At 51.6% G+C, this 26,482-nt stretch overlaps 1 protein-coding gene across 1 annotated transcript in view; it reads left to right on the forward strand.

The window, feature by feature from the left end:
- VPS13D (vacuolar protein sorting 13 homolog D) overlaps nucleotides 1–26,482 on the forward strand; it is a 497,408-nt gene that overhangs the window by 303,956 nt on the left and 166,970 nt on the right. Inside the window, 8 exon segments of the mRNA XM_075327411.1 lie at nucleotides 376–567; nucleotides 2,426–2,552; nucleotides 2,681–2,823; nucleotides 10,232–10,362; nucleotides 10,448–10,623; nucleotides 12,691–12,814; nucleotides 13,102–13,337; nucleotides 13,448–13,556. Of these exon segments, the coding sequence (XP_075183526.1) occupies nucleotides 376–567; nucleotides 2,426–2,552; nucleotides 2,681–2,823; nucleotides 10,232–10,362; nucleotides 10,448–10,623; nucleotides 12,691–12,814; nucleotides 13,102–13,337; nucleotides 13,448–13,556 (1,238 nt within the window).

Here is a 26,482-nt window from a genome sequence, read left to right on the forward strand (position 1 = left end):
TTGGCAAAAAAAATGAACAAAAATGGTTCTGCCGCAGTTTCGGTGCTGTTTTCTGCCAGGAGTTGCAAATTTGATGCTGAAATCTGTTGCAGACATTTCAGCACCAAATTTGCACCTCCTGGCAGAAAACCACAGTATTCTGGCAGGGGATGGCACGTCTGTGAGTTGTGTGTATATAAAATGTGCGTATAGCAGAGCCGTTAGTTTTTCTTTGCAGTTGCCTAATTATACCTCAAGCAGGCGTTAATTCTTTAGTAGCTCCTTCTTTTACCTTAGAGTTTTACTTATTAAGAAAGAGTTGTTAACAGTACTAATTAGAATTGTTTAGTGTCATTAGTTAGTTACTTTTTTAAAGTGGCTCTTGCATTTTAACAGGAATCGCGGTGGAAAATTTTCAACACTGCAAAGAGCTGTTGATCCCACCCGGTACTCAGAACTACATTGTCAGGATGCGGCTATACGATGCCAACAAGAGACAGCTGAATCTCACCATACGAATCATGTGCCGGGCGGAGGGCTCCTTGAAGATATTTATTTCTGCTCCTTATTGGCTGATTAATAAAACAGGTTAGTTGATCGGATCAATAATCGGTTATTACTTGTTTGGTGCCAGAGATTGTATCACTAACAAATAAACAGCTGCACTCTGAGACTCTAAGGTATACAGGAATTGAATATAGGAACTTGCTACTGCAAAGGAAATGCATTTAAAAATTGAAAATAAAAAAAGGTCCATGGAGCCTCTGTTAGGAGTCTCGACACAGAAAATAGCCAGATATCCCTCCCGGAAGGACCTAGCCAAGGAGTGGCTCTTTTTAGGAGACCACCATAACCACCATATTAAGTGGCCCTTTTAGTCAATATCCAACTCTTTGACCAGTTTAATGATATGACAAGGGAAATACCAAGGCCAGGTATCCATCCACAGACAGCTGTTTCAGGGTATTGCCCTTCATCAGTGTGGAGTAGGATTCTGGCCAGGTGGGAGCAATGCCTAGTAGACCAGCAAGACAAAACAATCACTGATCTCAGGGAGGACAGCCAGAGAAAACACTGTCGGCAGCCAGCAAAGGCGCTCAACACCGTGAAATCCTAGATGCATTGCCCCCTGGGAAGTATGCAAATCAAAAAAAGGTCCGTAGAGCCTCTGTTAGGAGTCTCGACACAGAAAATAGCCAGATATCCCTCTGGGATACAAAAAAGCCCTCTTTTATGCGAGCCCAGCCGCCAACATCAAGGCATATCTCGTATGCTTAATCCATATCTAGTGATGCCTCTATGTGGGCTTAACAGCCAACAATTTTATAGGCTGGCAAAAAACTACTAATAGGAAATTAAAAATGGCCTTAAGCTAATGGGAAGGAGTGCTCAGTCAGAAGGCATAATCCAAAATAAGAAAACTGACGGCACTTCCTAACAAAGTGTGAACAGGGGCATAACGAACATGAAATAAACTAACAAGTAAAGATCTGCACTCTGAGACGCTAAGGTATGTAGACATTTTATATAGGAACTTGGACATACATTACTGCTAAGGAAATACATTTAAAAATTGAGACACTTAGCGTATGACAAAGGCCCATTTTATGTGAGCCCAGCAGCCAGCGTCAAGGTGTATCTTGTATGCTGGATCCCTACTTAGTGATGCTTCTATCTGGGCTGAATAGCCTCCAATTTTATAGGTGGGAAATTAAAAATCGCTGGCTGCCCGATTAGCATGAAACTGGCCTTTTTTCATACGCTAAGTGTCTCAATTTTGAAATGTATTTTCTTATCTGAAATGCAATGCTCAGTATGCACCTGTTCACGCTTTTCTTTTAGGAAGTGCCGTCGGTTTTTCTTATTTTTGATTATGTGGTCATGCCTTCTGACTGAGCACTCCTTCCCATCAGTTTATGGTATTTTTAATTTATCAGTAGCAGGTTCCTTTCGCCCATAAAATTGTAAGTTATTCAATCCAGATAGAGGCATCTCTAGGTAGGAACCCAGCAAACGAGACACACCTTGATGCTGGTTGCTGGGCACACATAAAACTGGCCTTTTTGATACATTAAATGTCTCAATTTTGAAAGGTTTTTACTTAGCAGTAATGCGTGTCCAAATTCCTATATTCAATGTCTGTAAACCTCAGCGTCTCAGAGTGCAGTTGTTTATTTCATGATCAGTATGCACCTGTTCACACTTGTCTGTTAGGAAGTGGCATCAGTTTTCTTATTATATATTGTATCACTAACGTCAGGAATTATATATTGTATCACTAACATCAGGATTAACATGATTAGTTACTGTAGAAATACAAAGGCCATGTACACTTGTGATTCCCACACATGGAGTGGCTGTTTAGAAATTATCTCACTAGGGAAAATGATCATTGCAAATGTTTGCTTCACATCACAGACCTATAGACTTTCGGATCCTTTTGCAGGTTTGCCCTTGATTTTTAGACAGGACAACGCCAAAACGGACGCTGCCGGACAGTTTGAAGAACATGAACTTGCTAGGAGTCTGAGTCCACTTCTGTTCTGTTACACAGATAAGGAGCTGCCAAACCTGTAAGAGAAATGTTACAATTAGTCACTTTTTATTTCATATAATGGGGGGGGTGGGGGGGCACTACTTGCTGTATCTGGCCCATCCTTCTAGAAGCGCCGACTTTATTTTTAACATTCATTTGTCATAGCTGCACAATGAGAGTTGGGAAAGGCATCCATCCGGACGGCATCCCGGGCTGGTGTCAGGCGTTCTCTCTTGATGGAGGCAGTGGAGTACGAGCCTTAAAAGTTATCCAGCAAGGAAACCGCCCCGGCCTGATCTACAATATAGGTAATAAAGCCAAATTATACTTCTGTTACACGTGCATTTCACTTTTCTTTCTATTGGTTTTCCACATTTATACTTATATCTCTTCAGATTAGCCGCCACCAGTTTTCTCGTTCCTTGCCTTTTTCTCTTTTTATTATTCGTTAACTCTGGTTGTTACATATTTTCTTTTTGTCGTTCCTTCTTTTTTTTTATTTCCCATCTTTATTCCATTTGTAATTATTAAATTTTTACCCTGTTCATTCCTCATCTGTTATCATTCTTTCTTCGGCGCTCCATTGGGAGACCCAGACGATTGGGTGTATAGCACTGCCTCCGGAGGCCACACAAAGCAATTACACTAAAAAGTGTAAGGCCCCTCCCCTTCTGGCTATACACCCCCAGTGGGATCACTGGCTCACCAGTTTTCTGCTTTGTGCGAAGGAGGTCAGACATCCACGCATAGCTCCACTGTTTAGTCAGCAGTAGCTGCTGACTATATCGGATGGAAGAAAAGAGGGCCCATATGGGGCCCCCAGCATGCTCCCTTCTTACCCCACTTGTGGTTTGTAAGGTTGAGGTACCCATTGCGGGTACGGAGGCTGGAGCCCACATGCTGTTTTCCTTCCCCATCCCCCTGAGGGGCTCTGAGGAAGTGGGATCTTACCGGCCACCAAGCCCTGAGGCCGGGCTCCATCCACAGACCCATAGAACCTGCTGGATGTGGAGCGGGAGTGCCGTTCAGGGACAAGGCCCTGCAACTTTCAGGTACTCTGTGTCCCCGTATGGCAGGCCACGCACACCCCAGGCTTGCTGGGTGTGCTAGTGCGCCGGGGACTGTAGCGCTGTGCGCTGGGCTTATAGTCCCCGCAGATTACTGGGGGACTTTATGTGTGTGGATCGCCGCGCCGACCGCCCCTGGAGCGGCGGCGCAGCTGCGACTTGTAGTGCGCCGGGGACGCGCCGACCGCGCTTTTACAGCGGCGCTTCTAACTTTAGTCCCCGGTTTTCTGCGGCCTAGCTCCGCTTCGTTAACGCCCCCCACCCTGTCAATCAGGGTAGGGGAGAGACGTTGTTCAATCGGCAGCGCCGAGGGCTGGAGCACGATTTACATGCTCCAGCCCTCTCACTGAGCACAGTAGGACACAGGCTTCGCGCTTTTTCTCTGTGCACGCCCTAGGCCCGCCCCCAGGCTTGCAGCTCCCCAGGACGCCGGCAGCCATTATACACATGCAGTCTGGCTGGAGAACGGACGCAGGCTCTGGGGGACCCAGGCTAGGGGTTTCTGGCGACCACACACCCGCGCTAAGCGGGCGGTAAGCAGCACATACGTGCGGCCCCACTAGTGCCACAGTGTTATATTTTTCGCTGTACCAGATATATTTATATACTGCACTGTAAGGTCGCTTCTTGGCTGTACACCCTATATTGCTTTGAGGAGACAACAGCATGTCATCCGCAAAACACAAGGGTGCCAAGGCACGGGCTGTATACACGGCTTGTACAGCATGTGGGGCTAATCTACCAGCAGGCTCCAACGACTCTCATTGTGTGCAATGTTCAGTCCCAGTGGCACTTCGTCAGCCAGAGCCTATTGTGGGTGGTAGCCCAGGCAGAGACGCCTGTGAACCCTGCCCCGGTGACGGGGACAGAATTTGCAGTCTTTGCTGATAAAATGTCTGTGACTATGACAAAAATCCTGGAGACCTTGCAGTCCAGGCCAGTTGCTCAGACCATAGACACTGCTGTGTCTATGTTCCCCGGTCCCCCTCAGTTGGAACTAATCCGTACTTCAAGGGGGTCCCAGGCATCACAGGCTGAGGGCTCTGACTCCGATGACAGTCCCAGTCCGCCTAAGCGAGCTCGCTGGGAGAGACCCTCCACGTCATCACGCGGATCAGGGTCTCAGCGAGAAGGGTCCCTATATGATGGTTCAGAGGTGGGTGATCAGGAGTCTTGTCCTGACGCCGCACTCAATTTGGATACGCCAGATGGTGACGCCATGGTAAATGACCTTATAGCGGCCATCAATAGGCTGTTGGATATTTCTCCCCCAGCCCCTTCTGCAGAGGAGGCAGCTGCACAGCAGGAGAAATTCCATTTCCTGTATCCCAAGCGTAAATTGAGTACTTTTCTGGACCACTCTGACTTCAGAGAATCCATCCAGAAACACAATACTTATCCGGACAAGCGTTTTTCTAAACGCCTTAAGGATACACGTTATCCTTTTCCCCCTGACGTGGTCAAACGCTGGACCCAGTGTCCAAAAGTGGACCCTCCAATATCCAGGCTTGCAGCTAGATCCATAGTTGCAGTGGAGGATGGGGCTTCACTTAAAGATGCCAATGACAGACAGATGGACCTTTGGTTGAAATCTGTCTATGAAGCTATCGGCGCGTCGTTTGCTCCAGCATTCGCGGCCGTGTGGGCGCTCCAAGCTATTTCAGCTGGTCTGGCACAGGTGGACTCTCTCATACGTCCAGCAGTGCCGCAAGTGGCGTCCCTAACTACGCAAATGTCTGCGTTTGCGACCTACGCTATCAATGCGGTACTGGACTCTACGAGCCGTACCTCAATGGCATCCGCGAACTCTGTAGTTTTGCGCAGGGCCTTGTGGTTAAAGGAATGGAAAGCAGATTCTGCTTCTAAAAAATGTTTAACCAGCTTGCCATTATCTGGAGACAGACTGTTTGGTGAGCAATTGGCGGAAATCATTAAACAGTCCAAAGGTAAGGACTCCTCCTTACCCCAGCCCAGATCAAGCAAACCTCCACAGAGGAAGTGGCAGTCAAAGTTTCGGTCCTTTCGAGGCTCGGGCAAGCCCCAATTCTCCTCGTCCAAAGGGACTCAGAAAGAGCAAAGGAGCTCTGATTCCTGGCGGGCTCACTCACGCCCCAAGAAAGCAACCGGAGGTACCGCTTCCAAGGCGGCTGCCTCATGACTTTCGGCCGCCTCCCTCCGCATCCTCGGTCGGTGGCAGGCTCTCCCGCTTTTGCGACATTTGGCTGCCACAGGTCAAAGACCGGTGGGTAACAGACATTTTGTCTCACGGGTACAGGATAGAGTTCAGTTCTCGGCCTCCGCCTCGGTTCTTCAGAACTTCCCCACATCCCGACCGAGCAGATGCCCTTCTGCAGGCGGTGACTTCTCTAAGAGCAGATGGAGTGGTGGTCCCTGTTCCTCTTCAGGAACGAGGTCAAGGTTTTTACTCCAATCTCTTTGTGGTGCCAAAAAAGGACGGCTCATTCCGTCCTGTTCTGGACCTAAAACTGCTCAACAAGCATGTGAACGCCAGGCGGTTCCGGATGGAATCCCTCCGCTCAGTCATTGCCTCAATGTCTCAAGGAGATTTCCTGGCATCAATAGACATCAAGGATGCTTATCTCCACGTGCCGATTGCTACAGAGCACCAACGCTTTCTACGCTTCGTGATAGGAGACGACCATCTTCAGTTCGTAGCTCTGCCATTTGGTCTCGCGACAGCCCCACGGGTGTTCACCAAGATCATGGCGGCAGTGGTAGCAGTCTTGCACTCTCAGGGACACTCTGTGATCCCTTACTTGGACGATCTACTGGTCAAGGCACCCTCTCAAGAGGCATGCCAACTCAGCTTGACTGTTGCACTGGAGACTCTCCAGACGTTCGGGTGGATCATCAACTTCTCAAAGTCAAATCTGTCACCGACCCAATCACTAATGTATCTTGGCATGGAGTTTCATACTCTCTCAGCGATAGTGAAGCTTCCGCTGGACAAGCAGCGGTCTCTACAAACTGGGGTGCAGGCTCTCCTTCAAGATCAGTCGCACTCCTTAAGACGCCTCATGCACTTCCTCGGGAAGATGGTGGCGGCAATGGAGGCGGTTCCGTTTGCGCAGTTTCATCTGCGCCCACTTCAATTGGGCATTCTCCGCCAATGGGACGGGAAGTCAAAATCCCTGGACAGGAAAGTCTCCCTTTCCCAGACGGCCAAGGACTCTCTGCAGTGGTGGCTTCTTCCCACCTCATTATCACAGGGAAGATCCTTCCTACCACCGTCTTGGGCGGTGGTCACGACAGACGCGAGTCTGTCAGGCTGGGGAGCAGTTTTTCTCCACCACAGGGCTCAGGGTACGTGGACTCAGCAGGAGTCCACCCTTCAGATCAATGTTCTGGAAATCAGAGCAGTGTATCTTGCCCTACTAGCCTTCCAGCAGTGGCTGGAAGGAAGGCAGATCCGAATTCAGTCGGACAACTCCACAGCGGTGGCATACATCAACCACCAAGGGGGGACACGCAGTCGGCAAGCCTTCCAGGAAGTCCGGCGGATTCTGATGTGGGTGGAAGCCACGGCCTCCACCATATCCGCAGTTCACATCCCCGGCGTAGAAAACTGGGAAGCAGACTTCCTCAGTCGCCAGGGCATGGACGCAGGGGAATGGTCCCTTCACCCAGACGTGTTTCAGGAAATCTGTCGCCGATGGGGAAGGCCGGACTTCGACCTCATGGCGTCCCGGCACAACAACAAGGTCCCAACCTTCATGGCACGGTCTCGCGATCAAAGGGCGCTGGCGGCAGACGCCCTAGTGCAAGATTGGTCGCAGTTCCGGCTCCCTTATGTGTTTCCACCTCTGGCACTCTTGCCCAGAGTGCTACGCAAGATCAGATCCGATTGCAGCCGCGTCATACTCGTCGCTCCAGACTGGCCGAGGAGGGCGTGGTATCCGGATCTGTGGCAGCTCACGGTCGGCCAACCGTGGGCACTACCAGACCGACCAGACTTACTGTCCCAAGGGCCGTTTTTCCATCGGAATTCTGCGGCCCTGAACCTGACTGTGTGGCCATTGAGTCCTGGATCCTAGCGTCTTCAGGATTATCCCAAGGGGTCGTTGCCACCATGAGACAGGCTAGGAAGCCCACGTCCGCTAAGATCTACACAGAATGTGGAGGATATTCTTATCCTGGTGCTCTGCTCAGGGAGTGTCTCCCTGGCCATTTGCATTGTCTACCTTTCTTTCTTTCCTGCAATCTGGGTTAGAAAAAGGTTTGTCGCTCGGCTCCCTTAAAGGTCAGGTCTCGGCGCTATCCGTCTTTTTTCAGAGGCGTTTGGCACGCCTTCCTAAGGTGCGCACGTTCCTACAGGGGGTTTGCCATATCGTACCCCCGTACAAGCGGCCGTTAGATCCATGGGATCTGAACAGGGTACTAGTTGCCCTCCAGAAGCCGCCCTTCGAGCCTCTGAGGGAGGTTTCACTTTCTAGACTATCACAGAAAGTGGTTTTTCTGGTAGCGATCACATCTCTTCGGAGAGTGTCTGAGCTGGCAGCGCTATCATGCAAGGCTCCCTTCCTGGTCTTCCACCAGGACAAGGTAGTGCTGCGCCCCATTCAGGAGTTTCTCCCGAAGGTGGTATCCTCTTTTCATCTTAATCAGGATATCTCTTTGCCTTCGTTTTGTCCTCATGCAGTTCATCGGTATGAGAAGGATTTACATTTGTTAGATCTGGTGAGAGCACTCAGAATCTACATTTCCCGCACGGCGCCCCTGCGCCGCTCGGATGCACTCTTTGTCCTTGTCGCTGGCAAGCGCAAAGGGTCGCAGGCTTCCAAAGCCACCCTGGCTCGATGGATCAAAGAACCAATTCTTGAAGCCTACCGTTCTGCTGGGCTTCCGGTTCCATCAGGGCTGAAGGCCCATTCTACCAGAGCCGTGGGTGCGTCCTGGGCATTGCGACACCAGGCTACGGCTCAACAGGTGTGCCAGGCAGCTACCTGGTCGAGTCTGCACACTTTCATCAAACATTATCAGGTGCATACCTACGCTTCTGCGGACGCCAGCCTAGGTAGAAGAGTCCTGCAGGCGGCAGTTGCCTCCATATAGGGGAGGGCTGTCTTGCAGCTCTAACATGAGGTATTCTTTACCCACCCAGGGACAGCTTTTGGACGTCCCAATCGTCTGGGTCTCCCAATGGAGCGCCGAAGAAGAAGGGAATTTTGTTACTTACCGTAAATTCCTTTTCTTCTAGCTCCTATTGGGAGACCCAGCACCCGCCCTGTTGTCCTTCGGGATTTTTGGTTGTTTTTCGGGTACACATGTTGTTCATGTTGAACGGTTTTCAGTTCTCCGAGGTTACTTCGGAGTGAATTTGTTTAAACCAGTTATTGGCTTTCCTCCTTCTTGCTTTTGCACTAAAACTGGTGAGCCAGTGATCCCACTGGGGGTGTATAGCCAGAAGGGGAGGGGCCTTACACTTTTTAGTGTAATTGCTTTGTGTGGCCTCCGGAGGCAGTGCTATACACCCAATCGTCTGGGTCTCCCAATAGGAGCTAGAAGAAAAGGAATTTACGGTAAGTAACAAAATTCCCTTCTTTCCCCTTATTTTTCCTCCCCTTTCCTCATCTTTCCCCCTTTTGGTCTTTCCTCACCTTTCCCCCTTTTGGTCTTTCCTTACCTTTTCCCCCTTTTGGTCTTTCCTCACCTTTCCCCCTTTTGGTCTTTCCTTACCTTTTCCCCCTTTTGGTCTTTCCTCACCTTTCCCCCCTTTTGGTCTTTCCTCACCATTCCCGCCCCCTGATCTTGTCTCACCTCCCCCCCTCCCCCCTCTGTTCTTTCCTCACCTTTTTTCCCCCTTGGTCTTTCTTCACCTTTTCCCCTGTGGTCCATTCTTCACCGACCCCGACCACCCCCCCCCCCGCCTTTCCACATCTTCTATCCGCTGGCCTCTCCTCATCTTCTCCCCCCCGGCCTTTCCTCATCTTCTCCCCCCGGCCTTTCCTCCTCATCTTTCCCCCCCCCCGGCCTTTCCTCATTCCCCCCCCCCGGCCTTTCCTCATTTCCCCCCCGGCCTTTCCTCATTTCCCCCCCGACCTTTCCTCATTTCCCCCCCAACCTTTCCTCACGTTCACCCCCACCCCCCGGCCTTTCCTTATCTTCCCCCCTGGCCTTTCTTCATCTAACCCCCCCCATGGCCTTTCTTCATTTCTTACCAACCCCCCCGGCCTTTCTTCATCTCTTCCCCCCCTGGCCTTTCTTCATCTTTTTTCCCCCCGGTCTTTCCTCATCTTTTCCCCCCGGCCTTTCCTCACCTCCCCCTCTGCCATCCCTCACCTTCTCCCCCTCGGCCATTCCTCACCTCCCCCCCCCCCCCAGCCTTTCCTTGCCCTCTCCCTCCCCGGCCTTTGCTTACCTCCTTTCCCCCGGCCCCTCCTCACCTTCGCCCCCCCCCCCCCATCCTTTCCTCACCTTTTCCCCCTTGATCACTCCTCACCTTTACACCCCACCCCCCCTCTACCCTGGTCTTTCCTCGCCCTTTTCCCCCTTGGTCTTTCCTCGCCTTTACCCCCTGGTTGTAGCTCCGCTTTTCCCCCCTGGTCTTTTCTCGCCTTTTCACCTTTTATGTTTGTCCTAATATCTCCCACAATTACTTGCTTTTGATAGATGGCATCTTCTCCTCTAGGTATTGATGTTAAGAAAGGCAGGGGTAGGTACAGACATACCTATATGGTCACCTTTGCTCCTCGTTATCTATTAATCAACAAATCCAGTCACAAGCTTGCCTTTGCCCAGAGAGAGTTTGCGAGAGGTCAGGTAAGTGCGCCCAGGAGGATGCCACGCTGCCCCTTACCTGGCACATATCCAGCAATACCGTCTGACACGTGTCTCCTCTGTCCAGGGCACCAACAATCCAGAGGGATATATCTCAACTCTGTCCGGCTCCAGTGTTGTCTTCCATTGGCCAAGAAATGATTATGACCAGTTACTGTGTGTGAGGTTAATGGACGTTTCCAACTGTACCTGGTCCGGCGGCTTTGAGGTTAATAAAAATAACTCATTTCATATCAATATGAGGTAAATATCTACAAACAATGCTTGATGTCTGTCGTCTAATGAATCAGTGACCCTTTGCTGTTACCATGTGTTTGTGTCTGACTTATTCCAAGGTTATATAGTGGGACACATACGTCACATCCAGAGGTTATATAGTGGGACACGTACGTCACACCCAGAGGTTATATGGTGGGACACGTACGTCACACCCAGAGGTTATATAGTGGGACACGTACGTCACACACAGGTTATATAGTGGGACACGTACGTCACACACAGAGGTTATATAGTGGAACTCGTACACCCTTTCCCCCCATGGTCTTTCTTCACCCTTTCCCCCCATGGTCTTTCTTCACCCTTTCCCCCCATGGCCTTTCTTCACCCTTTCCCCCCATGGCCTTTCTTCACCCTTTCCCCCCATGGCCTTTCTAAACCCTTTCCCCCCTTGGTCTTTCATCACCCTTTCCACCCATGGTCTTCCATCACCTTTCCCCCCCATGGTCTTTTATCACCTCTTCCCCCCATGGTCTTTCTTCACCTTTTCCCTCTTTGGTCTTTCCTCACCTTTCCGATACCCCCCCCCCCCGCCCCTTCGTTCTTTCCTCACCTTTCCGATACCCCCCCCCCGCCCCTTCGTTGTTTCCTCACCTTTCACCGTTTTGGTCTTTCCTCACCTTTACCCCCTTTGGTCTTTCCTCACCTTTTTCCCTTTTGGTCTTTCCTCACCTTTCCCCCTTTTGGTCTTTCCTCACCTTTCCCCCTTTTGGTCTTTCCTCACCTTCCCCTCACTTTCCCTGTACTTTCCTTACCTTTTCTTGCCTGGTCTTTCCTCATCTCCCCCCAGCCTTTCCTCACCTTCTCTCCACCAGGCTTTCCTCACCTTCTCTCCACCAGGCTTTCCTCACCTTCTCTCCACCAGGCTTTCCTCACGTTCTCCCCCTCGGCCTTTCCGCACCTTCTCCCCCCTCGCTTTCCTCACTTTCTTTCCCCCGGGACACGTACATCACACCCAGAGGTTATATAGTGGAACTCTTCACCCTTTCCCCCCATGGTCTTTCTTCACCCTTTCCCCCATGGTCTTTCGTCCCCTTTTCACCCCATGGTACATCACACCCAGAGGTTATATAGTGGGACACATACATCACACCCAGAGGTTATATAGTGGGACACGTATGTCACACCCAGAGGTTATATAGTGGGACACGTACGTCACACCCAGAGGTTATATAGTGGGACACGTACGTCACACCCAGAGGTTATATAGTGGGACACGTACGTCACACCCAGAGGTTATATAGTGGGACACATACGTCACACCCAGAGGTTATATACTGGGACACGTACGTCATACCAAGAAGTTATATAGTGGGACACGTACATCACACCCAGAGGTTATATAGTGGGACAGAGGATATATAGTGGGACAGGTATGTCACACCCAGAGGTTATATAGTGGGACACGTATGTCACACCCAGAGGTTATATAGTGAGACAGAGGTTATATAGTGGGACACATACGTCACACGCAGAGGTTATATAGTGGGACACGTACGTCACACCCAGAGGTTATATAGTGGGACACGTACGTCACACTCAGAGGTTATATAGTGGGACAGGTACCTGACATCCAGAGGTTATATAGTGGGACAGGTACTTCACATCCAGAGGTTATATAGTGGGACACGCATGTCACACCCAGAGGTTATATAGTGAGACAGAGGTTATATAGTGGGACACGTACGTCACACCCAGAGGTTATATAGTGGGACACGCATGTCACACCCAGAGGTTATATAGTGAGACAGAGGTTATATAGTGGGACACGTACGTCACACCCAGAGGTTATATAGTGGGACAGGTACCTCACATCCAGAGGTTATATAGTGGGACAGGTACCTCACATCCAGAGGTTATATAGTGGGACACGTACGTCACACCCGGTGGTTTGCATAGTGTTCTGTCAGGATCCCCGCTTTCATTTCTTCATTACTGTGTGGGGTTGTGGACACTTCCATTACCTCCACTTGCACCACTATCTGTAGAACCTCAAAGGCACTTATCTTGAATTTTTCCAATTTTTATTCCTAGGGATACGCATGGAAAATGTTACTTTTTGAGGGTGGAAATTACATTGCAAGGCGCCACGTACCGCGTCTCATTCAGTGACACTGATCAGCTGCCTCCTCCATTTCGAGTGGATAATTTCTCAAAGGTAAATCTAAAAATATGATTTATAATAAGAGATTTGTTTTTCGTTATCTCAGTTTTTCTGGCTTGGCATAAAACTACAGGAGGAGTCTGACATGGGGCATTTTTGCAGTGTGTAATGTGCTCACTGTCAGGATTCTAGGTTTTTTAGCTTTATGGTGTCACTTGACAAATATAATTGCTTTCTCGGCACTTGAATCAGCAGCCTGATAACCTGTGTTCTGCTCCATAGGTCGGATATGTGATGCCTCATGGTTCATGTTTTCCAATACAATCCTTTACAATTTTCAGGTACCGGTCATGTTTATTCAGCATGGCGTTGCTGAACCTCGGCTTCGGACCGAAGTAAAGGCCTCGAGTTCTCTGGATTACGCGTGGGACGAGCCTATTCTGCCATCCTATATCTCACTGACTGTGAAAGGCGCAGGCTCTTCAGAGATCGTCTGCAATATGAATGACTTCCAGGACAGCAAGCAGCTTTATTATGAAAATTTCATCTACATTGCTGCCACCTACACATTTTCAGGGTAAGATTATTTGCAATGCCGTTTGATCAGAGTGTCTCAGATCTGGAAAACAGATATGAAGCTGTTTCTATTTTATTCTGCTTTATTTCTTTTATGCGTTTCATTTTCAGCTTGCAAGAAGGAAATGTTCTACCTGTCGCTCAGTCAAAGAATGTGATCTATGCAGAGCTGGTCCTGGATGTCCAGCCCAAAACCCTCAGAGTGGTCCTGAAGAAGAAGGTATGGAAAGATAGACTGGGCTTTTCTCATTTAGCCGTGGCAGAGGATTTAAAGCGGACTTTTCACTTGCCTTAAATATATCTGTTACCGGCAATGTGTAAAAACGGGCGTTCTATAGAATACCTAGGCAATGTATACAATGCCGGAAATGGGTCGTCAGAATATGAAATTCATCAGATGTTCATAAATTTCCTAGTCATTCTATAGAATACCTAAATGACAAACAGGCAGAGTGTAGACTACAATTCAGTGTTTGTCAAAAGGGCTTGCTTAAGGTTCAAGATGTTCCTGACCACAAAATACCTCTTTGATCTGATGCTACTGCTCAGTCCACAGGAAGTGGCCAAGGATTTTTGAGGTGTATGTGCAAGACTAAGTGCCAAACTAAGAAATGCCTTTGTGTAAAAAAAATGAAGTGCAATTTAAAATGCCATTCTAGCCTCCCGTGCTGCAACAAATAGTCAGGAATGAAACTTCTGAGTCCTTCTTTTTCTTCAGCGCTCTATTGGGAGACCCAGACGATTGGGGTATAGCTACTGCCCTCCGGAGGCCACACAAAGCACTACACTAAAAAGTGCAAGGCCCCTCCCCTTCTGGCTATACCCCCCCGTGGTATCACGGGTTCTCCAGTTTTCAAGCTTTGTGCGAAGGAGGTCAGACATCCACGCATAGCTCCACAGATTTTAGTCAGCAGTAGCTGCTGACTATTTCGGATGGAAGAAAAGAGGGCCCATATAGGGCCCCCAGCATGCTCCCTTCTCACCCGTTGATGGTGTTGTAAGGTTGAGGTACCTATTGCTGGTACGGAGGCTGGAGCCCACATGCTGCTTTCCTTCCACATCCCCCTGGGGGGCTCTGAGGAAGTGGGATCCTGCCGGCCTCAAAGCTCTGACGCCGGGCTCCATCCACAGACCCATTTGAACCTGCTGGATACGGAGCTGGAGTACCGTTCAGGGATTTGGCCCTGCACCATTACAGGTACTCTGTGTCCCCGGTCACACGGACACAGCACACTCCAGACTTGCTGGGTGCGCTAGTGCGCCGGGGACAGTAATGGGTTACAGTCACTGCAGCTTTGCTGAGTGACTTTGTGTTTTGGGAACTACCGCGCCGGACACTCCGGGAGCGGCGGCGCGGCTGGGACTTGTAGTTCGCCGGGGACTGGGCGCCGACCGCGCTTTTACGGCGGCGGCGCTTATAAATCCAGTCCCCGGCTTCTGCGGCCTAGTGCCGCTTCGTTCCCGCCCCCTCCCTGTCACTCAGGGAAGGGGACAGACGCTGAGCAATCAGCAGCGCCGAGGGCTGGAGCCTTATTTACATGCTCCAGCCCTCTCACTGCACACTGTCGGACGCCGGATTCCCGCTCTGCCTTGGGGCACGCCCACGGCCCGCCCCTCCTCACATGAGCTGGGGAAGAAGCCGGCAGCCATTACTGCAGTCCGAGCTCGGACTTTCGGTATATACGGCAGTGTGTACATGTGTTGTTTTTAACTGCAATGCCCGCTTGGGGAGCGACACATCAGCAGCAGGAAAGCAGGTGTGCTAAGGCACAGGCTTTCTAGGCTGCTTGTATTGCACGACTGAGGTGTTCATTTGTGTTTATGCTTATATGCTATACATTGCACTGTACGGTCGCTAGTCTTAGCTATATTCTCCTGGAATGGCTAGACTACAGCAGCAGAAAACCAAGGGTGCTGGGGCACAGGTTTTTTTTCTATGCTGCTTGTATTGCATGGGCTGCAGTGTGCATTTGTACTTGTGCTTGTATGCTATACATTGCACTGTATGGTCACTCTTCTGGGCTATATTCCCCTAGATGACTACTCTACAGCAGCAGAAGAGCTGGGGTGCCAGGGCACAGGCTTCTATGCTGCTTGTATTGCATGTGCTGCAGTGTTCATTTGTACTTGTGCTTGTATGCTATACATTGCACTGTAGGGTCAATCTTCTGGGCTATATTCCCCTAGATGACTAGTATACAGCAGCAGAAGAGCAGGGGTGCCAGGGCACAGGCTTCTATGCTGCTTGTATTGCTTGTGCTGCAGTGGTCATTTGTACTTTATGCCTGTATGCTATACATTGCACTGTACGGTCACCAATCTTGGCTATATACTTCTAGATAACTAGTCGGCAGCGGCAAAAAAGCAACACAGATTTTCAGTGCTGTTTTTACTACATGGGATGCTGTTCATGACACCGTCCCATTGTGTGCATGCTCCCCTGTAGCACGTCGTCTGCCGGGGTCTCTAGCACTTTGTCTGCCGGGGTCTCTATTAGTCGTGGCCAAAGAAACCACACGTCAACCCTGTCCATGGACAGGGACGGAGTAGTCATAATATAGAGACTTGCAGTCCAGACAGGCCATGGGCAATCTACTTGACCAAAAGGCAGCTCTTCAGGGCTTTGATACTGACATCGCTCTCAATCCGGATACACCGGGTGGTAACGCCATACGGAATGATCCTATACCGTCCATCAATGGAAGGTTGGATCTTTCTCCCTCAGCTCCCCCAGTGGAGATAGGAGACGAACAGGAGAAGTCCCTTTTCAGTATCTCACACAGATATTGAGTATTTTTCTGGCCACGCTGACTTCAGAGAAGCAGTCCAGGAACACCACGCTTACCAGATAAGCGTCTTCTCCAAACGTTTTTAGGATACACGTTATCCCTTTTCCCCTGACGTGGTCAGCGCTGGACCCAGGGTCCAAAGGTGGATTCTCCAATCTCCAGGCTTGCATCTAGAGCATAGTTGCACTGGAGATGGGGCTTCACTTAAAGATGCCATTCACAGACAGATGGACTCTGGTTGAAATCTGTCTAGGAAGCTATCGGCGTGTCGGTTGCTCCGGCATCCACAGCCGTATAGGCAACCTAACCTTTTCAGCTGTTCTTGCGCAGCTGGCCTTGAGCACAGGGACATCTGTACCGCAGAGGCGTCCGTAACCCCGCAATGTCTGCACTGCGACTTACCCTGTTAATACTGTCCTAAAAGTACAGTCGAGGTTTCGGTCCTTCCCAAGCTCCGGCAGGTCCCAATTGTCCTCGTGCAAAAGGGCTACAAAACCTCAGACGGGCTCAGATTCCGGCCGGGCTCAATCACGCCCAAGGAAGGCAGTCGGAGGAACCGCTACCAAGGCGGTCTCCTCAGGACTCTCAGCTCTCTCTCTCTCTCCGCATCCGCGGTTGATGGCAGACTCCCCCGCCTTTGGCGACATTTAGCTGCCACAGGTCACAGACCGGTGGGTGACGGACATTGTGCTCACGTGCACAGGACAGTGTTCTGTTCTCGTCCTCCGACTCCATTCTTCAGAACGGCCCCACCCCCCACCGAGCAGATGCCCTGCTGCAGGCGGTGGACGCTCTAAGAGCAGAAGGAGTGGTGATCCCTGTCCCCCCTCAGGAACGAGGGTGAGGGTTTGTACTCCAATCTCTTTGGGGCTCCAAAAAAGGACGGTTCCTTCCGTCCTGTTCTGGTCCTGAAACTGCTCAACGAGCATGCGAACGCCAGGCGGTTCCGGATGGGATCCCTCCGATCCGTCATTGCCTCAATGTCTCGAGGAGACTTCCTTGCCTCAACAGACATCAAAGATGCCTATCTCCACGTGCCAATTGCTACGGAGCACCAACGTTTTCTACGTTTTGTGATAGGAGACGAACATCTTCAGTTCGTAGCTCTGCCATTCAGTCTGGCGACAGCCCCACGGGTGTTCACCAAGGTCATGGCAGCAGTGGTAGCAGTCTTGCACTCTCAGGGACACCCGGTGATCCCGTACTTGGACGATCTACTCGTCAAAGCACCCTCCCTCGAGGCATGCCAACGCAGCCTGAATGTTATGCTGGAGACTCTCCTGACTTTCGGGTGGATCATCAATTTGGCAAGGTCAAATCTGTCTCCGACTCAATCACTAACGTATCTCGGCATGGAGTTTCATACTCTATCAGCAATAGTGAAGCTTCCGCTGAACAAGCAGCGTTCACTGCAGACAGAGGTGCAGTCTCTCCTTCAAGGCCAGTCGCACCCCTTAAGGCGCCTCATGCCCTTCCTAAGGAAGATGGTGGCAGCCATCGAGGCAGTTCCCTTTGCGCAGTTTCATCTGCGCCAACTGCAAGGGACATTCTCCGCCAATGGGACGGGCAGTCAACCTCCCTGGACAGGAAAGTCTCCCTTTCCCAGACGGCCGAGGACTCTCTGCAATAGTGGCTTATTCCCACCTCATTGTCATAGTGAAGATCCTTCCTACCCCCATCCTGGGCAGTGGTCACGACAGATACGAGTCTGTCAGGGTGGGGAGCAGTTTGTCTCCGCCACATGGCTCAGGGGACGTGGACTCAGCAGGAGTCCACCCTTCAGATCAATGTTCTGGAAATCGGGGCAGGGTATCTTACCCTACTAGCTTTCCAGAAGTGGCTGGAAAGAGAGCAGATCCGAATCCAGTCGGACATCTCCACAGCGGTGGCATACATCAACCACCAAGAAGGGACGCGCAGTCAGCAAGCCTTCCAGGAAGTCCGGCGAATCCTCATGTGGGTGGAGGACACAGCATCCACCATATCCGCAGTTCACATCCCGGGCGTAGAAAACTGGGAAGCAGACTTCCTCAGTCGCCAGGGTATGGACGCGGGGGAATGGTCCCTTCACCCGGATGTGTTTCAGGAAATCTGTTGCCGCTGGGGGGTGCCGGACGTCGACCTAATGGCGTCTCGGCACACCAACAAGGTCCCGGCATTTATGGCACGATCGCGCGATCACAGAGATCTGGCGGCAGACGCCTTAGTGCAAGATTGGTCGTAGTTCCGGCTCACATATGTGTTTCCACCTCTGGCACTCTTGCCCAGAGTACTGCGCAAAAATCAGATCCGATTGCAGCCGCGTCATACTCGTCGCACCAGACTGGCCGAGGAGATCGTGGTACCCGGATCTGTGGCATCTCACGGTCGGCCGACCGTGGTCACTACCAGGCCGGCTAGACTTACTGTCCCAAGGGCCGTTTTCTCCATCGGAATTCTGCGGCTCTGAACCTGACTGTGTGGCCTTTGTGTCCTGGATCCTAGCGTCTTCAGGATTATCCCAAGGGGTCGTTGCCACCATGAGACAGGCTAGGAAGTCCGCCTCTGCTAAGATCTACCACAGAACGTGGAAGATTTTCTTAATCTGGTGCTCTACTCAGGGAGTGTCTCCCTGGCCATTTGCATTGCCTACTTTTCTTTCCTTCCTACAATCGGAGTTAGAAAAGGGCTTGTCGCTCGACTCCCTCAAAGGGCAAGTCTCAGCACTATCCGTGTTTTTTTCAGAAGCGTCTAGCACGTCTTTCTAAGGTGCGCACGTTCCCGCAGGGGGTTTGTCATATCGTACCCCCGTACAAGCGGCCGTTAGATCCATGGGATCTGATCAGGGTTCTAGTTGCTCTCCAGAAGCCGCCTTTCGAGCCTCTGAAGGAAGTTTCCTTTTCTCGCCTGTCACAGAAGGTGGCGTTTCTCGTTGCGATCACATCGCTTCGGCGAGTGTCTGAGCTGGCAGCTCTGTCATCCAAGGCTCCCTTCCTGGTGTTCCACCAGGACAAGGTAGTGCTGCGCCCCATTCCGGAGTTTCTCCCTAAGGTCGTATCCTCGTTTCATCTTAATCAGGATATCTCCTTACCGTCCTTTTGCACTCATCCGGTTCACCGGTATGAGAATGATTTACGTTTGCTAGATCTGGTGAGAGCACTCAGAATCTACATTTCCCGCACGGCGCCCATACGCAGTTCCGTTGCACTTTTTTTGTCCTTGTCGCTGGTACGCGCAAGAGGTTGCAGGCTTCTAAAGCCACCCTGGCTCGATGGATCAAAGAACCAATTCTGGAAGCCTACCGTTCTGCAGGGCTTCCGGTTCTTTCAGGGCTGAAAGCCCATTCACCCAGAGCCGTGGGTGCGTCCTGGGCACTACGACACCAGGCTTCGGCTCAACAGGTGTGCCAGGCAGCTACCTGGTTGAGTCTGCACACTTTCACCAAACATTCTCAGGTGCATACCTATGCTTCGGCGGATGCCAGCTTAGGTAGAAGAGTCTTGCAGGCGGCAGTGATTTCCCCGTAGGGGAGGGCTGTTTTGCAGCTCTAACATGAGGTATTTATTTACCCACCCAGGGACAGCTTTTGGACGTCCCAATCGTCTGGGTCTCCCAATAGAGCGCTGAAGAAGAAGGGAATTTTGTTACTTACCGTAAATTCCTTTTCTTCTAGCTCTTATTGGGAGACCCAGCACCCGCCCTGTTGTCCTTCGGGATTTTTTTGTTGTTTGCGGGTACACATGTTGTCCATGTTGAACGGTTTTTCAGTTCTCCGACGTTATTCGGAGTTAATTTGTTTAAACCAGTTATTGGCTTCCTCCTTCTTGCTTTGGCACTAAAACTGGAGAACCCGTGATACCACGGGGGGGTATAGCCAGAAGGGGAGGGGCCTTGCACTTTTTAGTGTAGTGCTTTGTGTGGCCTCCGGAGGGCAGTAGCTATACCCCAATCGTCTGGGTCTCCCAATAAGAGCTAGAAGAAAAGGAATTTACGGTAAGTAACAAAATTCCCTTCTTCCCCAGCAAAGATATCCTGTTGTTCATTTTGCATTTCTTCTTTCATGTTTTTGACTGTTTGTTACTAAAGACTAATAGTTAGGAATGACACTTTAGTTTCTTTGTGTTTTTCCCAGTAAAGATATCCTGTTGTTCATTTAGGATTTCTTCTTTCATTAGTTTTTTGACTGTTTGTTACTAAAGACTTTTCCAATGTGGGTACCTAGACATTTTATGTAATGGCTAACTTTTCCAATCTGGGCATTATATCAGACTTTGCCTGAGCGGTTCTTGTCATTCTTTATAATACCTAGACGTTTTATGTAATGGCTTACTTTCTTTGTCGCTCCATTGGGAGACCCAGACAATTGGGTGTATAGCTTCTGCCTCCGGAGGCCACACAAAGTATTACACTGAAAAGTGTAACCCCCTCCCCTCTGCCTATACACCCTCCCGTGCATCACGGGCTCCTCAGTTTTATGCTTTGTGTGGAAGGAGGCACACATCCACTCATGCATTCCCATTTTAGTCAGCAGCAGCTGCTGATTTTATCGGTTGGAAGAAAAGAGGGCCCCCACAGGGCCCCCGGCATGCTCCCTTCTCACCCCACTACGTCGGCGGTGCTGTTAAGGTTGAGGTACCCATTGCGGGTACATAGGCTGGAGCCACATGCTGTTTTCCTTCACCATCCCTTAGAGGCTCTGGGAGAAGTGGGATCCTGACCGGTCATCCATTCACTGGGACCGGGCTCCCTCCGCAGCCCTTGTGGGAATCTGACGGACAGGAGTCTATGTATCCTCAGGGACAGGGCCCTGCATCTAAAGGTACTCTGTGTCCCCATGGGGACTGTGCATGGAGCGCTTGTTTCACAGACGCTGCAGCAGCTGCTGGTTTGTGAAGACCGGGACTTCCGCGCCGATCGAGCCTGTTTGTCGGCCGCGGTATTAAATTTAGTCCCCGGCTTCATTGCGGCCTAGTACCATAACTCCCGCCCCCGGGCCTGCCAGTCAGGGGTAAGGGCGGGACGGTCGACCTGACGTCGGCAGTGAGGGCTGGAGCATACTTTAGGTTTCCTCCCCCCCCTCACTGATCACTGTGGGGCCCCAGATTCCCGCACTTTACTAGTCGCCGCCCACGGCTCCCTCCTCCCCTGAGAGCTCCGGCAGCCATTTTTACACACATTCTGCCGGTGGAGGATTTCAGGAACGAGCTCTGCAGCTCTGGGAGACCTAAGGCAGGGAATCTGGTGGACACACACTCCGCTTTGGGCGGTCGGTAAGCCACACCGGTCACCCGGTGCTGGTCCCCCTAGGGTGCCGGAGTATATATATATATATTTGTATATATTTCTCTGTTCGGCCGGGTTGTTTACTTTTGGCTATATACCCTCAGTGATCACTCTCCTAGGAGACAACAGCATGTCGTCCACAAGGAGCAAGGGCGCTAAGGCAAAGGGTTTTTTTGCAACCTGTACCTCTTGTGGGGCTATGTTACCTGCGGGTTCCACCTACCCTCACTGTGAGCAATGCTCGACCCCTGTTGCACTTGCTCAGCCGGAGCCTCGGTCACTAGTGGGCCCCTCGGATCAGGCAGACCCTCCTGCTTCCACTGTCCAGGCGGCAGGGACAGAGTTTGCAGTTTTTGCTGAGAAACTCTGAGTCGCTTTCACAATCCATGGCTCAGTCTATGGACAAATGGTCTGCCAAGCTACTAGAAGCCTTGCAGTCCAGACCGGTCCTTACACAGGCCCCGGGCACTGTTGGATCATCGCCTCCAGGCCCCTCTCGGTCTGCGCCGCAGCGTGCTCCTGGGGTGGCCCCTAGGTCTCACGTGGAGGACTCCTGCACGGACCACAGTCCCAAACCGGCTAAGCGGGCTCGCTGGGAATCTTCCCCGACTTCCTCACGCTGCTCGGGGTCTCAGCTTGAGGACTCTCTGGAGGACGAGGCGGACGTCGCAGCTCAGGGCTCTGACCCTGACGTTGCCCTCAATCTTGATACACCTGAGGGGGACGCCTTAGTAAATGATCTTATATCGTCCATCAACCAGGTGCTAGATCTTTCTCCCCCACCTCCACCTATAGAGGAGTCGGCTTCGCAGCAGGAGAAACACCAGTTTAGGTTTCCCAAACGTACACGGAGTGCGTTTTTCGATCACTCTAACTTCAAAGATGCTGTCCAGAAGCACAGAGCATTTCCGGACAAGCGCTTTACTAAGCGCCTTAATGACACACGTTACCCCTTCCCCTCTGACGTAGTTAAGGGTTGGGCTCAATGTCCCAAGGTGGATCCTCCAGTCTCTAGACTGGCGGCTAGATCTGTAGTATCAGTTGCAGATGGCTCATCGCTCAAGGATGCCACTGACAGGCAGATAGAGCTCCTGGTGAAATCCATCTATGAAGCCACAGGCGCGTCTTTTGCCCCGGCCTTTGCAGCCGTGTGGGCACTCCAAGCTATCTCAGCTTGTCTGTCTGAGATTAATGCGGTCACACGTACCTCTGCTCCGCAAGTTGCGTCTTTGACTTCTCAGGCGTCGGCTTTTTCGTCCTACGCCATGAACGCCGTCCTGGACTCTGCTAGCCGTACAGCGGTAGCATCCGCTAATTTGGTGGCAGTCCGCAGGGCCATGTGGCTACGCGAATGGAAGGCAGACTCTGCTTCCAAGAAGTTCTTAACCGGTTTGCCGTTTTCTGGCGACCGATTGTTTGGCGAACGATTGGATGAAATTATTAAGGAATCCAAGGGAAAGGACTCGTCCTTACCCCAGTCCAAACCGAAGAGACCTCAGCAACGGAAAATACAACCGAGGTTTCGGTCCTTTCGGCCCTCAGCCAAGTCCCAATCCTCCTCGTCCAACAGGCCAGAGAAAGGCCAGAGGAACTCCTATGCGTGGCGGTCTAAGTCACGCCCCCAAAAAAACGCCGGAGGCACTGCCTCCAAGGCGGCCTCCTCATGACTTTCGGCCTCCCCGAACCGCATCCTCGGTCGGTGGCAGGCTCTCCCGCTTTTGCGACGCCTGGTGGCCACATGTCCAAGACCGATGGGTGAGAGACATTCTGTCTCACGGTTACAGGATAGAGTTCAGCTCTCGTCCTCCGACTCGTTTCTTCAGAACATCTCCGCCCCCATCTCGGGCCGGCGCACTTTTTCAGGCTGTGGGCGTTCTGAAGACAGAAGGAGTGGTGATTCCCGTTCCCCCTCAGGAACATGGTCACGGCTTCTACTCCAACTTGTTCGTGGTGCCAAAGAAGGACGATCATTCCGTCCCGTTCTGGACCTCAAACTGCTCAACAGGCATGTGAGCACCAGAAGGTTTCGGATGGAATCCCTCCGCTCGGTCATCGCTTCGATGTCACAAGGAGACTTCCTAGCATCAATCGACATCAAGGATGCTTATCTCCATGTGCCGATCGCACCCGAACATCAACGCTTCCTGCGTTTCGCCATCGGGGACGAACACCTTCAGTTCGTGGCACTGCCTTTCGGCCTGGCGACAGCCCCACGGGTCTTCACCAAGGTCATGGCATCCGTTGTGGCGGTCCTACACTCTCAGGGACACTCGGTGATCCCTTACTTAGACGATCTCCTAGTCAGGGCACCGTCCCGGGTGGCGTGTCAACACAGCCTGACCGTCGCTCTGGCGACTCTCCAGCAGTTCGGGTGGCTCATCAACTTCCCAAAGTCCAAGTTGACACCGACCCAATCACTGATTTACCTCGGGATGGAGTTTCATACTCACTCAGCGGTAGTCAAGCTACCGCTGGACAAACCGCTTTCGCTGCAGACAGGGGTGCAATCTCTTCTTCGGGGTCAGTCACACCCCTTGAGGCGCCTCATGCACTTCCTGGGGAAGATGGTGGCAGCAATGGAGGCAGTGCCCTTCGCGCAGTTCCATCTGCGCCCACTCCAATGGGACATCCTCCGCAAATGGGACAGGAGGTCGACGTCCCTCGACAGGAACGTCTCTCTTTCCCTTGCAGCCAAAACCTCTCTTCAGTGGTGGCTTCTTCCCACTTCTCTATCGCAGGGAAAATCCTTGCTGCCCCCATCCTGGGCTGTGGTCACGACGGACGCGAGCCTGTCAGGGTGGGGAGCGGTTTTTCTCCACCACAGGGCTCAGGGAACCTGGACTCCGATAGAGTCTTCTCTTCAGATCAATGTTCTGGAGATAAGGGCAGTGTATCTAGCCCTAAAGGCGTTCCATCGGTGGCTGGAGGGCAGGCAGATCCGCATACAGTCGGACAACGCCACGGCGGTCGCGTACATCAACCACCAGGGCGGCACGCGCAGCCGTCAAGCCTTCCAGGAAGTCCGGCGGATTCTGCTGTGGGCGGAAGCCACAGCCTCCACCATCTCCGCAGTTCACATCCCGGGCGTAGAAAACTGGGAAGCAGATTTTCTCAGTCGTCAGGGCATGGATGCGGGGGAATGGTCTCTTCACCCAGACGTGTTTCGAGAGATCTGTCGCCGCTGGGGAACGCCGGACATCGATCTCATGGCATCACGGCACAACAACAAGGTCCCGGCCTTCATGGCACGGTCTCAAGATCACAGAGCTCTGGCGGCGGACGCGTTAGTTCAGGATTGGTCGCAGTTTCGACTCCCTTATGTTTCCTCCTCTGGCGATGTTGCCCAGAGTGTTACGCAAGATCAGATCCGACTGTCGTCGCGCCATTCTCGTCGCTCCAGATTGGCCGAGGCGGTCGTGGTACCCGGATCTGTGGCATCTCACGGTGGGTCAGCCGTGGGTGCTTCCAGACCGCACAGACCTGCTGTCACAAGGGCTGTTTTTCCATCTGAATTCTGCGGCCCTCAACCTGACTGTGTGGCCATTGAGTCCTGGCTCCTAGCGTCGTCGGGTTTATCTCAGGATGTCATTGCCACTATGAGACAGGCCAGGAAACCAACGTCCGCCAAGATCTATTACAGGTCGTGGCGGATCTTCTTGTCCTGGTGCTCTGATAAGGGTTTTACTCCCGGGCCTTTTGCCTTACCTATTTTTCTTTCATTCCTTCAATCCGGAATGGACAAGGGTTTGTCACTCGGCTCTCTCAAGGGACAAGTATCGGCGCTCTCAGTATTTTTTCAAAAGCGCCTGGCAAGGCTTCCGCAGGTCCGCACGTTCCTGCAGGGAGTTTGCCACATAGTTCCACCCTACAAGCGTCCGCTGGAACCCTGGGATCTTAACAGGGTGTTAATGGCTCTTCAAAAACCACCTTTCGAGCCACTGAGGGATGTCTCTTTATCACGTCTTTCGCAGAAGGTGGCATTTCTTGTGGCAATTACCTCACTCCGAAGAGTGTCGGAGCTTGCAGCGCTGTCATGCAAATCCCCTTTCCTGGTTTTTCACCAGGATAAGGTGGTTCTGCGTCCTGTCCCGGAGTTTCTCCCTAAGGTGGTATCTCCTTTTCATCTCAATCAGGATATCTCCTTACAGTCATTTTGCCCTCATCCAGTTCACCAGTGTGAAAAGGATTTGCATTCATTAGATCTAGTGAGAGCACTCCGGCTCTACGTGTCTCGCACGGCGCCCCTGCGCCGTTCAGATGCGCTCTTTGTTCTGGTCGCTGGCCAGCGTAAGGGTTCGCAGGCTTCCAAGTCAACTTTGGCTCGGTGGATCAAGGAACCGATTCTTGAAGCCTACCGTTCTTCGGGGCTTCCTCTTCCTTCGGGCCTGAAAGCCCATTCTACCAGAGCCGTGGGTGCGTCCTGGGCATTGCGACACCGGGCTACGGCTCAGCAGGTGTGTCAGGCAGCTACCTGGTCTAGTCTGCACACCTTCACAAAACACTATCAAGTGCATACCTATGCTTCGGCAGATGCCAGTCTAGGTAGGCGAGTCCTTCAGGCGGCGGTTGCCCACCTGTAGGAAGGGGTCGTTTTCGGCTCTCTTTTATTGAGGTATTCTTTTACCCACCCAGGGACTGCTTTTGGACGTCCCAATTGTCTGGGTCTCCCAATGGAGCGACAAAGAAGAAGGGAATTTTGTTTACTTACCGTAAATTCCTTTTCTTCTAGCTCCTATTGGGAGACCCAGCACCCGCCCCTGTTCCCTTCGGGCTGGTTGTTCTTTTGTGTACACATGTTGTTCATGTTGAATTGTTCTTTTGGTTATGGTTTCAGTTCTCCGAACATCCTTCGGATTGCATTTACCCTAGACCAATTTATAAGTTTCCTCCTTCCTGCTTTTGCATCAAAACTGAGGAGCCCGTGATGCACGGGAGGGTGTATAGGCAGAGGGGAGGGGTTACACTTTTCAGTGTAATACTTTGTGTGGCCTCCGGAGGCAGAAGCTATACACCCAATTGTCTGGGTCTCCCAATAGGAGCTAGAAGAAAAGGAATTTACGGTAAGTAAACAAAATTCCCTTCTTTCCAATCTGGG

Source organism: Anomaloglossus baeobatrachus, chromosome 11 (assembly GCF_048569485.1).
Source record: "Anomaloglossus baeobatrachus isolate aAnoBae1 chromosome 11, aAnoBae1.hap1, whole genome shotgun sequence".
NCBI classification, from domain to species: Eukaryota; Metazoa; Chordata; class Amphibia; order Anura; family Aromobatidae; genus Anomaloglossus; species Anomaloglossus baeobatrachus.